This window comes from Anomaloglossus baeobatrachus, chromosome 11 (assembly GCF_048569485.1).
Source record: "Anomaloglossus baeobatrachus isolate aAnoBae1 chromosome 11, aAnoBae1.hap1, whole genome shotgun sequence".
Classification (NCBI taxonomy): domain Eukaryota; kingdom Metazoa; phylum Chordata; class Amphibia; order Anura; family Aromobatidae; genus Anomaloglossus; species Anomaloglossus baeobatrachus.
This window is the reverse complement of record NC_134363.1, coordinates 170,385,495-170,403,180: the sequence shown is the minus strand read 5'-3', so window position 1 is coordinate 170,403,180 and position 17,686 is coordinate 170,385,495. Positions and strand designations below refer to the sequence as shown.

The 17,686-nt window shown below is 47.7% G+C and overlaps 1 protein-coding gene across 1 annotated transcript in view; it reads right to left on the bottom strand.

Moving 5' to 3' along the window:
- The window catches only part of TMPRSS13 (transmembrane serine protease 13), a 62,165-nt gene that overhangs the window by 25,347 nt on the left and 19,132 nt on the right, over window positions 1–17,686 (bottom strand). Inside the window, exon 3 of the mRNA XM_075327853.1 lies at window positions 12,141–12,245. Within this exon, the coding sequence (XP_075183968.1) occupies window positions 12,141–12,245 (105 nt within the window). The remainder of the gene's footprint in view (window positions 1–12,140; window positions 12,246–17,686) is intronic.

Below are 17,686 nucleotides of genomic sequence, written 5' to 3'. Positions count from 1 at the left end.
TATCTGGATGGATCGGCCGACAGTCTAATATATATGGATGGGCCGGCCGATGGTCAACGGAGTTGTTGATCGCACGGACTGCCAAAGCTATTATTCTACCCGTGATGAGTGGCCGGTGGATGAGTCAGTTGGAGTTTTTCTCATACAGAACACAGGAGCGCTCAGCCAAATGATGCTTGTAATGTGCATGGTGCCATAGACTAAGGGCAAAGAACTGGATCAGTCATTGGCACAGAAGTGCTGCCATAGTGTATCATACTGAGATAACCATCCCCCATGTTAATATTAATTGTTTGTAATTAGAGTGGTACCAAGTAATGCTCTGGGGGCCGATATTATAGCGAAAAGCACATCATACGTTTACCCTATATAGGGCTAATGCAAAAAGTCACATCACAGTAGACAATCCTATTCCCGAACCTATGCGGTATATGACAGTGCCATACTGTGCCCCATCCTCATAGAAAGACAGGAGGACGTGTCATGGCACGCTGCCTCCGCAGGTGATGTTACATGGCACCGTACTGTGATGATGCGTCATCTGTTATCCTTGTATAATTATCATAGGAATAGACATGTAGACTTGGAGCAGCTGTCCATACACACAGAGCTCCGGGGGTGAGGAGCACAGTGAGGGGTCAATGGTGGAAATGGAGAAACAGTGAGATGGAATTGAATATCATTAGGAGTATAATCAAGCAGAATGGGCTTCGGAGCTGATGTACGAATGCTCTGACCACCAACGTGCCAGAATAAACCGGTAGATCAGGAAGAGAAAAACAAAATAAAAACCACAGAGGGTTAGTGGAAGGTGGCAAATGTTAAGCCCATCACGTCACATTTTTGGCAGATGGGGGGATATGATTCGGAGGAGCAGTGTGTGGGGGAATATTATACAGAGGAGCAGTGTGTGTGGGGGATATTATACAGAGGAGCAGTGTGTGGGGGATATTATACAGAGGAGCAGTGTGTGAGGGATATTATACAGAGGAGCAGTGTGTGGGGGATATTATACAGAGGAGCAGTGTGTGAGGGATATTATACAGAGGAGCAGTGTGTGTGGAGGATATTATACACAGACCCAGTGTATGTGGGGGATATTATACAGAGGAGCAGTATTTGTGTTGGGATATTATACAGAGGAGCAGTGTGTGGGGGGATATTTTACAGAGGAGCAGGAGCAATGTGTGTGTTGGGATGAGGCGCAGTGTGTGGGGGGGTATTATACAGAAGAGCAGTGTTTGTGCTAGGATATTATACAGAGGAGCAATGTATGTGTGTGGGATATTATACAGAGGGGCAGTGTGCATGTGGGGATATTATACAGAGGAGCAATGTGTGTGGGGGATATTATACAGAGGGGCAGTGTGTGTGTGTGTGTGTGTGTGTGTGTGTGTGTGTGTGTGTGTGTGTGTGTGTGTGAAGTATTATACAGAGGAGTAGTGTGTGTGTGGGAATATTATATACATGGGGCAGTGTGCGTGTGGGAGTATTATACAGAGAAGCAGTATGTGTGCGGGGATGTTATACATGGGGCAGTGTGGGAGAGATATTATGGAGAGGGGCAGCGTGAGGGGTGTATTATTAATTTTCTGAGGGAAATACTTCATTTTCATGAAACAACTTCAAGGGTGCTAACACTTTTGGCCATGACTGTGTATGTGTGTGTATATATACTGGCAGTGAGAGTGTGAAAGGTTTGAGGTGTGGAGGCGGAGTTGGGGTGGAGCCTTGGCGGAGTCTTAAGGTGGCCCAAAAATGTTGCCAGTTTGGGACCCTAAAATTCCTAGTGGCAGCCCTACTCATAACTAGTGATGAGCGAGCACTACCATGCTTGGGTGCTTGTAACTAGTGATGAGTGGGCACTACCATGCTCGGGTGCTCAGTACTGGTAACAAGTGATGAGTGAGCACTACCATGCTCAGGTGCTCAGTACTGGTAACTAGTGATGAGCGGGCACTACCATGCTTGGGTGCTCAGTACTGGTAACTAGTGATGAGCGAGCACTACCATGCTTGGGTGCTTGTAACTAGTGATGAGTGGGCACTACCATGCTCGGGTGCTCAGTACTGGTAACAAGTGATGAGTGAGCACTACCATGCTCAGGTGCTCAGTACTGGTAACTAGTGATGAGCGGGCACTACCATGCTCGGGTGCTCAGTACTGGTAACTAGTGATGAGCGGGCACTACCATGCTTGGGTGCTCAGTACTCGTAACTAGTGATGAGCGAGCACTACCATGCTCGGGTGCTCAGTACTGGTAACTAGTGATGAGCGGGCACTACCATGCTCGGGTGCTCTGTACTCGTAACTAGTGATGAGCGGGCACTACCATGCTCGGGTGCTCAGTATTTGTAACTAGTGATGAGTGGGCACTACCATGCTCAGCTGCTCAGTACTGGTAACTAGTGATGAGCGGGCACTACCATGCTCAGGTGCTCAGTACTTGTAACTAGTGATGAGTGGGCACTACCATGCTCGGGTGCTCAGTACTGGTAACTAGTGATGAGTGGGCACTACCATGCTCAGGTGCTCAGTACTGGTAACTAGTGATGAGCAGGCACTACCATGCTCGAGTGCTCAGTACTCGTAACTAGTGATGAGCGGGCTCTATGCATGGTAGTGCCCGCTCATCACTAGTTACCAGTACTGAGCACCTGAGCATGGTAGTGCCCGCTCATCACTAGTTACGAGTACTGAGCACCCGAGCATGGTAGTGCCCGCTCATCACTAGTTACCAGTACTGAGCACCCGAGCATGGTAGTGCCCGCTCATCACTAGTTACCAGTACTGAGCACCCGAGCATGGTAGTGCCCGCTCATCACTAGTTACGAGTACCGAGCACCCGAGCATGGTAGTGCCCTCTCATCACTAGTTACGAGTATTGAGCACCCGAGCATGGTAGTGCCCGCTCATCACTAGTTACCAGTACTGAGCACCTGAGCATGGTAGTGCCCGCTCATCACTAGTTACGAGTACTGAGCACCCGAGCATGGTAGTGCCCGCTCATCACTAGTTACCAGTACTGAGCACCCGAGCATGGTAGTGCCCGCTCATCACTAGTTACCAGTACTGAGCACCCGAGCATGGTAGTGCCCGCTCATCACTAGTTACGAGTACCGAGCACCCGAGCATGGTAGTGCCCTCTCATCACTAGTTACGAGTATTGAGCACCCGAGCATGGTAGTGCCCGCTCATCACTAGTTACGAGTACTGAGCACCCGAGCATGGTAGTGCCCGCTCATCACTAGTTACCAGTACTGAGCACCCAAGCATGGTAGTGCCCGCTCATCACTAGTTACCAGTACTGAGCACCCGAGCATGGTAGTGCCCGCTCATCACTAATTACCAGTACTGAGCACCCGAGCATGGTAGTGCCCGCTCATCACTAGTTACCAGTACTGAGCACCCGAGCATGGTAGTGCCCGCTCATCACTAGTTACCAGTACTGAGCACCCGAGCATGGTAGTGCCCGCTCATCACTAGTTACCAGTACTGAGCGCCCGAGCATGGTAGTGCCCGCTCATCACTAGTTACGAGTACCGAGCACCCGAGCATGGTAGTGCCCTCTCATCACTAGTTACGAGTATTGAGCACCCGAGCATGGTAGTGCCCGCTCATCACTAGTTACGAGTACTGAGCACCCGAGCATGGTAGTGCCCGCTCATCACTAGTTACCAGTACTGAGCACCCAAGCATGGTAGTGCCCGCTCATCACTAGTTACCAGTACTGAGCACCCGAGCATGGTAGTGCCCGCTCATCACTAGTTACCAGTACTGAGCACCCGAGCATGGTAGTGCCCGCTCATCACTAGTTACCAGTACTGAGCACCCGAGCATGGTAGTGCCCGCTCATCACTAGTTACGAGTACTGAGCACCTGAGCATGGTAGTGCCCGCTCATCACTAGTTACGAGTACTGAGCACCTGAGCATGGCAGTGCTCGCTCATCACTAGTTACCAGTACTGAGCACCCGAGCATGGTAGTGCCCGCTCATCACTAGTTACCAGTACTGAGCACCTGAGCATGGTAGTGCCCGCTCATCACTAGTTACCAGTACTGAGCACCCGAGCATGGTAGTGCCCGCTCATCACTAGTTACCAGTACTGAGCACCCGAGCATGGTAGTGCCCGCTCATCACTAGTTACCAGTACTGAGCACCTGAGCACGGTAGTGCCCGCTCATCACTAGTTACCAGTACTGAGCACCCGAGCATGGTAGTGCTCGCTCATCACTAGTTACGAGTACTGAGCACCCGAGCATGGTAGTGCTCGCTCATCACTAGTTACGAGTACTGAGCACCTGAGCATGGTAGTGCCCGCTCATCACTAGTTACGAGTACTGAGCACCTGAGCATGGCAGTGCTCGCTCATCACTAGTTACCAGTACTGAGCACCCGAGCATGGTAGTGCACGCTCATCACTAGTTACCAGTACTGAGCACCCGAGCATGGTAGTGCCCACTCATCACTAGTTACCAGTACTGAGCACCCGAGCATGGTAGTGCCCGCTCATCACTAGTTACCAGTACTGAGCACCTGAGCATGGTAGTGCCCGCTCATCACTAGTTACCAGTACTGAGCAGCCGAGCATGGTAGTGCCCGCTCATCAGTAGATACGAGTACTGAGCACCTGTGCATGGTAGTGCCCGCTCATCACTAGTTACCAGTACTGAGCACCCGAGCATGGTGGTGCCCGCTCATCACTAGTTACCAGTACTGAGCACCCGAGCATGGTAGTGCCCGCTCATCACTAGTTACCAGTACTGAGCACCCGAGCATGGTAGTGCTCGCTCATCACTAGTTACGAGTACTGAGCACCCGAGCATGGTAGTGCCCACTCATCACTAGTTACCAGTACTGAGCACCTGAGCATGGTAGTGCCCGCTCATCACTAGTTACCAGTATTGAGCACCCGAGCATGGTAGTGCCCACTCATCACTAGTTACCAGTACTGAGCAGCTGAGCATGGTAGTGCCCACTCATCACTAGTTACAAATACTGAGCACCTGAGCATGGTAGTGCCCGCTCATCACTAGTTACCAGTACAGAGCACCTGAGCATGGTAGTGCCCACTCATCACTAGTTACCAGTACAGAGCACCTGAGCATGGTAGTGCCCGCTCATCACTAGTTACCAGTACTGAGCACCCGAGCATGGTAGTGCCCACTCATCACTAGTTACCAGTACTGAGCACCTGAGCATGGTAGTGCCAGCTCATCACTAGTTACCAGTACAGAGCACCTGAGCATGGTAGTGCCCACTCATCACTAATTACCAGTACTGAGCACCCGAGCATGGTAGTGCCCACTCATCACTAGTTACGAGTACTGAGCACCTGAGCATGGTAGTGCCCGCTCATCACTAGTTACCAGTACTGAGCACCCGAGCATGGTAGTGCCCACTCATCACTAGTTACGAGTACTGAGCACCCGAGCATGGTAGTGCCCGCTCATCACTAGTTACGAGTACAGAGCACCCGAGCATGGTAGTGCCCACTCATCACTAGTTACGAGTACTGAGCACCCGAGCATGGTAGTGCCCGCTCATCACTAGTTACTAGTACTGAGCACCCGAGCATGATAGTGCCCACTCATCACTAGTTACCAGTACTGAGCACCCGAGCATGGTAGTGCCCGCTCATCACTAATTACCAGTACTGAGCACCCGAGCATGGTAGTGCCCGCTCATCACTAGTTACAAATACTGAGCACCCGAGCATGGTAGTGCCCGCTCATCACTAGTTACCAGTACTGAGCACCCGAGCATGGTAGTGCCCGCTCATCACTAGTTACCAGTACTGAGCACCCGAGCATGGTAGTGCCCGCTCATCACTAGTTACCAGTACTGAGCACCTGAGCATGGTAGTGCCCGCTCATCACTAGTTACGAGTACTGAGCACCCGAGCATGGTAGTGCCCGCTCATCACTAGTTACCAGTACTGAGCACCCGAGCATGGTAGTGCCCGCTCATCACTAGTTACCAGTACTGAGCACCCGAGCATGGTAGTGCCCGCTCATCACTAGTTACGAGTACCGAGCACCCGAGCATGGTAGTGCCCTCTCATCACTAGTTACGAGTATTGAGCACCCGAGCATGGTAGTGCCCGCTCATCACTAGTTACGAGTACTGAGCACCCGAGCATGGTAGTGCCCGCTCATCACTAGTTACCAGTACTGAGCACCCAAGCATGGTAGTGCCCGCTCATCACTAGTTACCAGTACTGAGCACCCGAGCATGGTAGTGCCCGCTCATCACTAATTACCAGTACTGAGCACCCGAGCATGGTAGTGCCCGCTCATCACTAGTTACCAGTACTGAGCACCCGAGCATGGTAGTGCCCGCTCATCACTAGTTACCAGTACTGAGCACCCGAGCATGGTAGTGCCCGCTCATCACTAGTTACCAGTACTGAGCGCCCGAGCATGGTAGTGCCCGCTCATCACTAGTTACGAGTACCGAGCACCCGAGCATGGTAGTGCCCTCTCATCACTAGTTACGAGTATTGAGCACCCGAGCATGGTAGTGCCCGCTCATCACTAGTTACGAGTACTGAGCACCCGAGCATGGTAGTGCCCGCTCATCACTAGTTACCAGTACTGAGCACCCAAGCATGGTAGTGCCCGCTCATCACTAGTTACCAGTACTGAGCACCCGAGCATGGTAGTGCCCGCTCATCACTAGTTACCAGTACTGAGCACCCGAGCATGGTAGTGCCCGCTCATCACTAGTTACCAGTACTGAGCACCCGAGCATGGTAGTGCCCGCTCATCACTAGTTACGAGTACTGAGCACCTGAGCATGGTAGTGCCCGCTCATCACTAGTTACGAGTACTGAGCACCTGAGCATGGCAGTGCTCGCTCATCACTAGTTACCAGTACTGAGCACCCGAGCATGGTAGTGCCCGCTCATCACTAGTTACCAGTACTGAGCACCTGAGCATGGTAGTGCCCGCTCATCACTAGTTACCAGTACTGAGCACCCGAGCATGGTAGTGCCCGCTCATCACTAGTTACCAGTACTGAGCACCCGAGCATGGTAGTGCCCGCTCATCACTAGTTACCAGTACTGAGCACCTGAGCACGGTAGTGCCCGCTCATCACTAGTTACCAGTACTGAGCACCCGAGCATGGTAGTGCTCGCTCATCACTAGTTACGAGTACTGAGCACCCGAGCATGGTAGTGCTCGCTCATCACTAGTTACGAGTACTGAGCACCTGAGCATGGTAGTGCCCGCTCATCACTAGTTACGAGTACTGAGCACCTGAGCATGGCAGTGCTCGCTCATCACTAGTTACCAGTACTGAGCACCCGAGCATGGTAGTGCACGCTCATCACTAGTTACCAGTACTGAGCACCCGAGCATGGTAGTGCCCACTCATCACTAGTTACCAGTACTGAGCACCCGAGCATGGTAGTGCCCGCTCATCACTAGTTACCAGTACTGAGCACCTGAGCATGGTAGTGCCCGCTCATCACTAGTTACCAGTACTGAGCAGCCGAGCATGGTAGTGCCCGCTCATCAGTAGATACGAGTACTGAGCACCTGTGCATGGTAGTGCCCGCTCATCACTAGTTACCAGTACTGAGCACCCGAGCATGGTGGTGCCCGCTCATCACTAGTTACCAGTACTGAGCACCCGAGCATGGTAGTGCCCGCTCATCACTAGTTACCAGTACTGAGCACCCGAGCATGGTAGTGCTCGCTCATCACTAGTTACGAGTACTGAGCACCCGAGCATGGTAGTGCCCACTCATCACTAGTTACCAGTACTGAGCACCTGAGCATGGTAGTGCCCGCTCATCACTAGTTACCAGTATTGAGCACCCGAGCATGGTAGTGCCCACTCATCACTAGTTACCAGTACTGAGCAGCTGAGCATGGTAGTGCCCACTCATCACTAGTTACAAATACTGAGCACCTGAGCATGGTAGTGCCCGCTCATCACTAGTTACCAGTACAGAGCACCTGAGCATGGTAGTGCCCACTCATCACTAGTTACCAGTACAGAGCACCTGAGCATGGTAGTGCCCGCTCATCACTAGTTACCAGTACTGAGCACCCGAGCATGGTAGTGCCCACTCATCACTAGTTACCAGTACTGAGCACCTGAGCATGGTAGTGCCAGCTCATCACTAGTTACCAGTACAGAGCACCTGAGCATGGTAGTGCCCACTCATCACTAATTACCAGTACTGAGCACCCGAGCATGGTAGTGCCCACTCATCACTAGTTACGAGTACTGAGCACCTGAGCATGGTAGTGCCCGCTCATCACTAGTTACCAGTACTGAGCACCCGAGCATGGTAGTGCCCACTCATCACTAGTTACGAGTACTGAGCACCCGAGCATGGTAGTGCCCGCTCATCACTAGTTACGAGTACAGAGCACCCGAGCATGGTAGTGCCCACTCATCACTAGTTACGAGTACTGAGCACCCGAGCATGGTAGTGCCCGCTCATCACTAGTTACTAGTACTGAGCACCCGAGCATGATAGTGCCCACTCATCACTAGTTACCAGTACTGAGCACCCGAGCATGGTAGTGCCCGCTCATCACTAATTACCAGTACTGAGCACCCGAGCATGGTAGTGCCCGCTCATCACTAGTTACAAATACTGAGCACCCGAGCATGGTAGTGCCCGCTCATCACTAGTTACCAGTACTGAGCACCCGAGCATGGTAGTGCCCGCTCATCACTAGTTACCAGTACTGAGCACCCGAGCATGGTAGTGCCCGCTCATCACTAGTTACCAGTACTGAGCACCCGAGCATGGTAGTGCCCGCTCATCACTAGTTACCAGTACTGAGCACCCGAGCATGGTAGTGCCCGCTCATCACTAGTTACGAGTACTGAGCACCTGAGCATGGTAGTGCCCGCTCATCACTAGTTACGAGTACTGAGCACCTGAGCATGGCAGTGCTCGCTCATCACTAGTTACCAGTACTGAGCACCCGAGCATGGTAGTGCCCGCTCATCACTAGTTACGAGTACTGAGCACCTGAGCATGGTAGTGCCCGCTCATCACTAGTTACCAGTACTGAGCACCCGAGCATGGTAGTGCAAGCTCATCACTAGTTACCAGTACTGAGCACCTGAGCACGGTAGTGCCCGCTCATCACTAGTTACGAGTACTGAGCACCTGAGCATGGTAGTGCCCACTCATCACTAGTTACCAGTACTGAGCACCCGAGCATAGTAGTGCACGCTCATCACTAGTTACCAGTACTGAGCACCCGAGCATGGTAGTGCCCACTCATCACTAGTTACCAGTACTGAGCACCCGAGCATGGTAGTGCCCGCTCATCACTAGTTACCAGTACTGAGCACCTGAGCATGGTAGTGCCCGCTCATCACTAGTTACCAGTACTGAGCAGCCGAGCATGGTAGTGCCCGCTCATCAGTAGATACGAGTACTGAGCACCCGAGCATGGTAGTGCCCACTCATCACTAGTTACCAGTACTGAGCACCCGAGCATGGTAGTGTCCACTCATCACTAGTTACAAATACTGAGCACCTGAGCATGGTAGTGCCAGCTCATCACTAGTTACCAGTACAGAGCACCTGAGCATGGTAGTGCCCACTCATCACTAGTTACCAGTACTGAGCACCCGAGCATGGTAGTGCCCACTCATCACTAGTTACGAGTACTGAGCACCTGAGCATGGTAGTGCCCACTCATCACTAGTTACCAGTACTGAGCACCTGAGCATGGTAGTGCCCGCTCATCACTAGTTACGAGTACAGAGCACCCGAGCATGGTAGTGCCCGCTCATCACTAGTTACGAGTACTGAGCACCCGAGCATGGTAGTGCCCACTCATCACTAGTTACCAATACTGAGCACCCGAGCATGGTAGTGCCCGCTCATCACTAGTTACAAATACTGAGCACCCGAGCATGGTAGTGCCCGCTCATCACTAGTTACCAGTACTGAGCACTCGAGCATGGTAGTGCCCGCTCATCACTAGTTACAAATACTGAGCACCTGAGCATGGTAGTGCCCGCTCATCACTAGTTACCAGTACAGAGCACCTGAGCATGGTAGTGCCCACTCATCACTAGTTACCAGTACTGAGCACCCGAGCATGGTAGTGCCCACTCATCACTAGTTACCAGTACTGAGCACCTGAGCATGGTAGTGCCTGCTCATCAGTAGTTACCAGAACTGAGCACCCGAGCATGGTAGTGCCCACTCATCACTAGTTACCAGTACTGAGCACCCGAGCATGGTAGTGCCCGCTCATCACTAGTTACGAGTACTGAGCACCCGAGCATGGTAGTGCCCGCTCATCACTAGTTACCAGTACTGAGCACCCGAGCATGGTAGTGCCCGCTCATCACTAGTTACGAGTACAGAGCACCTGAGCATGGTAGTGCCCGCTCATCACTAGTTACCAGTACTGAGCACCCGAGCATGGTAGTGCTCGCTCATCACTAGTTACGAGTATAGAGCACCCGAGCATGGTAGTGCCCGCTCATCACTAGTTACCAGTACTGAGCACCCGAGCATGGTAGTGCCCGCTCATCACTAGTTACCAGTACTGAGCACCCGAGCATGGTAGTGCCCGCTCATCACTAGTTACCAGTACTGAGCACCTGAGCATGGTAGTGCCCGCTCATCACTAGTTACCAGTACTGAGCACCTGAGCATGGTAGTGCCCGCTCATCACTAGTTACCAGTACTGAGCACCTGAGCATGGTAGTGCCCGCTCATCACTAGTTACCAGTACTGAGCACCCGAGCATGGTAGTGCTCGCTCATCACTAGTTACGAGTACAGAGCACCTGAGCATGGTAGTGCCCGCTCATCACTAGTTACGAGTACTGAGCACCCGAGCATGGTAGTGCCCACTCATCACTAGTTACGAGTACACAGCACCCGAGCATGGTAGTGCCCGCTCATCACTAGTTACCAGTACTGAGCACCCGAGCATGGTAGTGCCCACTCATCACTAGTTACGAGTACTGAGCACCCGAGCATGGTAGTGCCCGCTCATCACTAGTTACGAGTACAGAGCACCTGAGCATGGTAGTGCCCGCTCATCACTAGTTACCAGTACTGAGCACCCGAGCATGGTAGTGCTCGCTCATCACTAGTTACGAGTACAGAGCACCTGAGCATGGTAGTGCCCGCTCATCACTAGTTACGAGTACTGAGCACCCGAGCATGGTAGTGCCCGCTCATCACTAGTTACCAGTACTGAGCACCCGAGCATGGTAGTGCCCACTCATCACTAGTTACGAGTACTGAGCATGGTAGTGCCCACTCATCACTAGTTACGAGTACAGAGCACCCGAGCATGGTAGTGCCCGCTCATCACTAGTTACCAGTACTGAGCACCCGAGCATGGTAGTGCCCGCTCATCACTAGTTACCAGTACTGAGCACCTGAGCATGGTAGTGCCCGCTCATCACTAGTTACCAGTACTGAGCACCTGAGCATGGTAGTGCCCACTCATCACTAGTTACGAGTACTGAGAACCCGAGCATGGTAGTGCCCGCTCATCACTAGTTACCAGTACTGAGCACCTGAGCATGGTAGTGCCCGCTCATCACTAGTTACCAGTACTGAGCACCCGAGCATGGTAGTGCCCGCTCATTACTAGTTACCAGTACTGAGCACCCGAGCATGGTAGTGCCCACTCATCACTAGTTACGAGTACTGAGAACCCGAGCATGGTAGTGCCCACTCATCACTAATCATAATGTTTCATAAATCAAGGAAAATAGAAGCCATGCCTCCAGTGTCTCCAGAGCTGTAATGTGGCAGTATCGCACTCTGAGATCAGTCGTCTTATTCCCTCTGGGTCTGTATGGCGGTGTAGCACAGACCTTAGAGGAATTCTACATTAATACATAATATAATCAGTTGGTGCAGATGGACATAATCCCTATTAAAAATACAGTCACCGAGAGCTCCTCTCAGCGCCTGTCAGCTGCGGCTGTATACACATGCTATATACATAAAACTGAGGCTCTCTCCGAATGTCAGAATTATATCCCGGCTTTATACATGTGATACCGAGGCCAATGCTAATAAACGTGACTACAAGCTGAAGAGCAATATATGTATATAACGTGTATCTGATTACCAGCTGTTAATACTCTGCGCAGGTAGCACGCGCCGCAGTACTCACATGCCGTGATCAGGCCAATTCCAATCAGTGCGATGATTATAACGAGGATGGCAAAGATCCTGGAGCCGCGGTGCGAAAAGAAGGAAAATGGAAACTTGTTCGAAGCTGAAAGCAAATGAGAAAAGATTAATTATTCTATACAGTAAATCTGTCAAGTAACTTACTATGGCTCACATATCTTGCCATAAGTAAAGTTTTATTATAACCCAGAGCAGCATTTACAATTCTGCTGTTTGGTTTTGGCCAGTTTTGTTTTTGGACATTCACAATTCTGCTGTTAATTTTTGAACAGGATAGTTTTTGGACAGTTTAGTTTTTGGACAGGTTTGTTTTTGGACATTCACAATTCTGCTGTTTATTTTTGGACAGGTTAGATTTTGAACAGGATAGTTTTTGGATAGTCACAATTCTGCTGTTTATTTTTGGACAGGTTTGTGTTTGGACAGGTTAGTCTTTGGAGAGGTTAGATTTTGGACAGGATAGTTTTTGGACATTCACAATTCTGCTGTTTATTTTTGGACAGGTTTGTTTTTGGACAGTTTAGTTTTTGGACAGGATAGTTTTTGGATATTCACAATTCTGCTGTTTATTTTTGGACAGGTTTGTTTTTTGACAGGTTAGTCTTTAGACAGGTTAGTTTTTGGACAGTTAGTTTTTGGACAGGATTGTTTTTGGACATTCACAATTATGCTGTTAGTTTTTGGACAGGTTAGTTTTTGGACAGGTTAGATTTTGGACAGGTTAGATTTTGGACAGGTTAGTTTTTGGACAGGTTAGTTTTTGGACAGGTTCGTTTTTGGACAGGTTTGTTTTTGGACATTCACAATTTTGCTGTTTATTTTTGGACAGGTTTGTTTTTGGATATTCACAATTTTGCTGTTTATTTTTGGACAGGTTTGTTTTTGGACAGGTTAGTCTTTGGACAGTTTAGTTTTTGGACAGGATAGTTTTTGGATATTCACAATTTTGCTGTTTATTTTTGGACAGGTTTGTTTTTGGACAGGTTAGTTTTTGGACAGGTTAGTCTTTAGACAGGTTAGTTTTTGGACAGGTTAGTCTTTGGACAGGTTAGTTTTTGGACAGGATTGTTTTTGGACATTCACAATTATGCTGTTAGTTTTTGGACAGGTTAGTTTATGGACAGCTTAGTTTTTGGACAGGTTTGTTTTTGGATATTCACAATTTTGCTGTTTATTTTTGGACAGGTTTGTTTTTGGATATTCACAATTTTGCTGTTTATTTTTGGACAGGTTTGTTTTTGGATATTCACAATTTTGCTGTTTATTTTTGGACAGGTTAGTTTTTGGACAGGATTGTTTTTAGACATTCACAATTTTGCTGTTTATTTTTGGACATTCACAATTCTGCTGTGTATTTTGGACAGTTTTTTTTGGATATTCACAATTCTGCTGTTTATTTTTGGACAGGATAGTTTTTGGACATTCACAATTCTGCTGTTTATTTTTGGACAGGTTAGTTGCACAGGGTTTTTTTCAACAGGTTTTTTTTGGACAAGTCCCTTATGACTTAGCTGAGCTCCTCTAATGCAGCGGATGAATTAGTTTTCAGCATATTCTCCAGTGCCTTGTACACAGTGAGTGAGGCTGGGGCTACAAATCCTCTTTGGCTGCCATGCAGTTTGCATGGCCAATAATCACTCTGTGCAGTACCACACCGCAGCGTGATGCAGATACCACACCGCAGCATGATGCAGATACATGATATTGCCTTATGACCTGCAAAATGTGGCTACCACTTTTTTCATCAGGATATCTTGCTGCATCATGTTGGAAGCTGCTTTATCACTAAAACAGCATTAATGCGCTGTGTGCATATGGCCTTATACAAAGGAAGAGTTTCAATGAACAAATTACCGAAAAGCCCAAAGTCCAGTTCTAGGGCTTATATTTTGGAGAATTTTTTTTTGTGTTTCAGTGGAAAGGTTAAAAAGATTTCTTTAAAGTGAATGTATTACAAAATTTAGATGATTTAAATTGCTTTTAGATCTGATGATACTGGTGTACTCACTATGAAAATTGATATCAGAATAACTGTATAACCCTTTTTTGAAAATGACCACGCCTGATGTTAATATGAGCACTTAAAGCTCATTTCAGTATCAGGATTATACGGTTATTTTGGCATGGTTGGGGATGTAAGTACACCGGCCTCATCAGGTCTAAGAGATGTATTTATGAATGCATGCTGTTTATGTGATCAAATCTGGTGCTAGATCAACTGTAACACTTTTAGCAGCCATACCGCAGCTTATATCATCCTCGTAAGTCTTCCATGCACATGTACAGCGCCATGGAATAAATAGCGCTATAATAGTAAACAATAATATTAATATATGAAGCCGCCCTTATATTTTTAGCTAGGACTCCTCCTCCACACGTGCAGAAGAAAGAACCAATGTGTCCAGGTTCTTCTCATATAATTATTTCTCTGTATATATAATTAATGCCAAGATCAGACGTTACATAATGAATTAATGAAGCTGGAAGTGCGCTGTCATTATAATTCTACACTCTTTACGTTGAGGGAAATAATCTGACTCCAAAATGATGAGAGTAGTAATACTTTGTTAAATGGAACTAATCAGACATTTTTTACCCCTTACCCTTTGAAAACCCCATTTAAGAAGGTACCCCAGTTAAAGTAGACTATCCCTTTATGACCCCAAAGTGCAGCTCAAGCTTTGAGAAATTGTGTTTTGCAGTTCAGTATATATCAGCCTGGAAGTGCATTGGGGCGTGACGGTGCACTTACAGCTTCTCAGCATCATGCTGTATTCCCTGCCTAGCTCCACCTTCATCTGGATGATTGACAGGTCTGTTCCTCTGGTACATGGCTATTGAACTGTCAATCATGCAGAGGAGGGCGGAGCTAGGCAGAGAATACAGCATGATGCTGAGAAGCTGTAAGTGCATCATTACGCCCCAATGCACTTTCAGCTTCTCAGCCTCACACTGTATTCATTGCCTAGCATCACCCTCCTTTGGTTGATTCACAAGTCTGTTGCTCTGGTACATGGATATTGAACTATCAACCTGGAGGTGCATTGGGGCATGACGGTGCACTTACAGCTTCTCAGCCTCACGCTGCATTCCCTGCCTAGCTCCACCTTCATCTGGATGATTGACAGGTCTGTTCCTCTGGTACATGGCTATTGAACTGTCAATCATCCAGAGGAGGGTGGAGCTAGGCAGGAATACAGTGTGATGCTGAGAAGCAAATAGAAGGTGAAAATGGATTAAAAGAAAAAAAAAAAAAAAAAATTTAACTAAAAAAAAAAAAAAAAATTTTTTACTAAAAAAAAAAAAAAAAAAATAATATTTTAGCCCTGTATTAGAACTGTATAGTTAAATTTTTCTTGTTTCTTTTCCTTTTTTTTTTTTTTTTTTCTCAGTTAAAAATTTTTTTTTTTTTTTATTTTTTTTTTCTCAGTTAAAATTTTTTTTTAGTAAAAATTTTTTTTTTTTTAGTAAACATTTTTTTTTTTTTTTTAGTAAAACATTTTTTTTTTTTCTTAGTAAAAAATTTTTTTTTTTTTTAGTTAAATTTTTTTTTTTTTTTTTCTTTTATATTTAATTTAATCCATTTTCACCTTCTATTTGTAAATTTTAAATCTCAAAATCTAAATTTCATATTTTCTTGTTTTTAAAGTAATTTCCTTGATGAGTTTTTTATTCATGTTTATTAATTTTTAAATATATTTCAAAAGATTTTTTTAATGATAGGGTATCACAATATACTTGAGATAAAATATATTTGTGGTTTCTTGAACATCGCTGTTAAATGTGAATATGTACAATTCATTTTTGTGAGGCGAGGTCCCTGAAAACCCTGCTGATTGATCATTATGATCCATATGTTGAATTAATCAAGGGGTGTGGGGACCTACATATTTATGTATATATAAGGCATACCACTTCATATGATTGTTGCTACCTGAGGAAGGGGGAACATTTAACCTCGAAACGCGTTGTGGCTTATAATCTTGCAATAAAAAAAGTTTTTTGGAACAATACCATCATCTTTATGAACTTTAATAGCAGCGCAGCCAACACCGTGGTTTTTTCTTTATCCCCAAATCCATTGCCTAGCATCACCCTCTTTTGGTTGATTTACAGGTGTACTGCTCTGGTACATGACTATTGAATTGTCAATCATCCAAAGGAGGGTGGAACTAGGCAGGGAATACAGCATGAGGCTGAGAAGCTGTAAGTGCATCGTCACACCCCAATGCACTTCTAGCTTCTCACCCTCTCTCTGTATTCAGAGCAAAGCCAAAGCACCAGGGCAAATCGGGAAGAGCCGGGTACAGTCCCAGAACTGTCGCATCTAATGTATGCGGCAATTCTGGGCGGCTGTTGGCTGATATTGTTAGGCTGGGGGGCTCCCCATAACGTGGAGCTCCCCATCCTGAGAATACCAGCCTTCAGCCGTATGGCTTTATTTGGCTGGCATTAAAATTGGGGGGAACCGCACGCCAGTTTTTTTAATTATTTATTTATTTATTTTACTGCACAGTATAGACACGCCCACCGGCTGCTGTGATTGGGTGCAGTGAGACACCTGTCACTCAGCGTGGTGGCGTGTCTCACTGCAACCAATCATAGGCGCCGGTGGGCGGGGAAAGCAGGGAATACGAGATTGTTTAATGAGCGGCCGGCTTTTTCAAAATAGTAAAAGCCGCCGCAGCAGTGTGAATGCCGTGCAGCGCCGCGCCGGGGATCGGGGATCGGTGAGTATGAGAGGGGGGGGAACTTCAGTCACTCGGGGGATTAGCGGTCACCGGTGAATCCTTCACAGGTGACTGCTAATCAGTGCTAGACACAGACAGAGCCGCGGTATGAGGATGAAGTCGGGTGAAGTTCACCCGAGTTCATTCTCATCGCGCAACTCTGACATTTATAAACGACATTGTGCATCACACACACACGGACATTCCACGTACACATACACGTTCATTCCATACGCACACACGGACGTTCTACACACAAACACGGCTAGCATACGCAATTCACACAGATGCCACACGGACCATAAAAACGGACACAAAAATGGGACACGGACCCGAAAAACGGTCCGTAACACACGTGCTTGTTTTTCACGGACGTGTGAAGGGGGCCTATGGGAGAGCGCTGTTCCAGCAGCATACACTGGTTACATCGGCTGCAGGAGGTAACAGATGAACAGCTGGATTGTTATGGTCAGATTCCTATTAATTACTTGATTACTTATCCTAAGGATTATGTAGCTAAAATGTAACTTTGGGGTTAAGGAAAATCTCAGAACAGAATTCTCCTTGATCCCAAGGTTACATTTCAGCTACATATTGCTGGCTGCTGTGAGTAAGAACTATTAATAAAGAGTTTCTACCAGTTATCGTACACTTTGTTGTGGTTGCTGCTATGAAGAACCTAATAATTACTTGTCTTATATAAACCTATAATTATTATCTAAGTTAAGGAAACCTAAATCATCAGGAAATTAATTATTTATGTAACTCGTTTATATAGCACCAATAATAGCCCAGC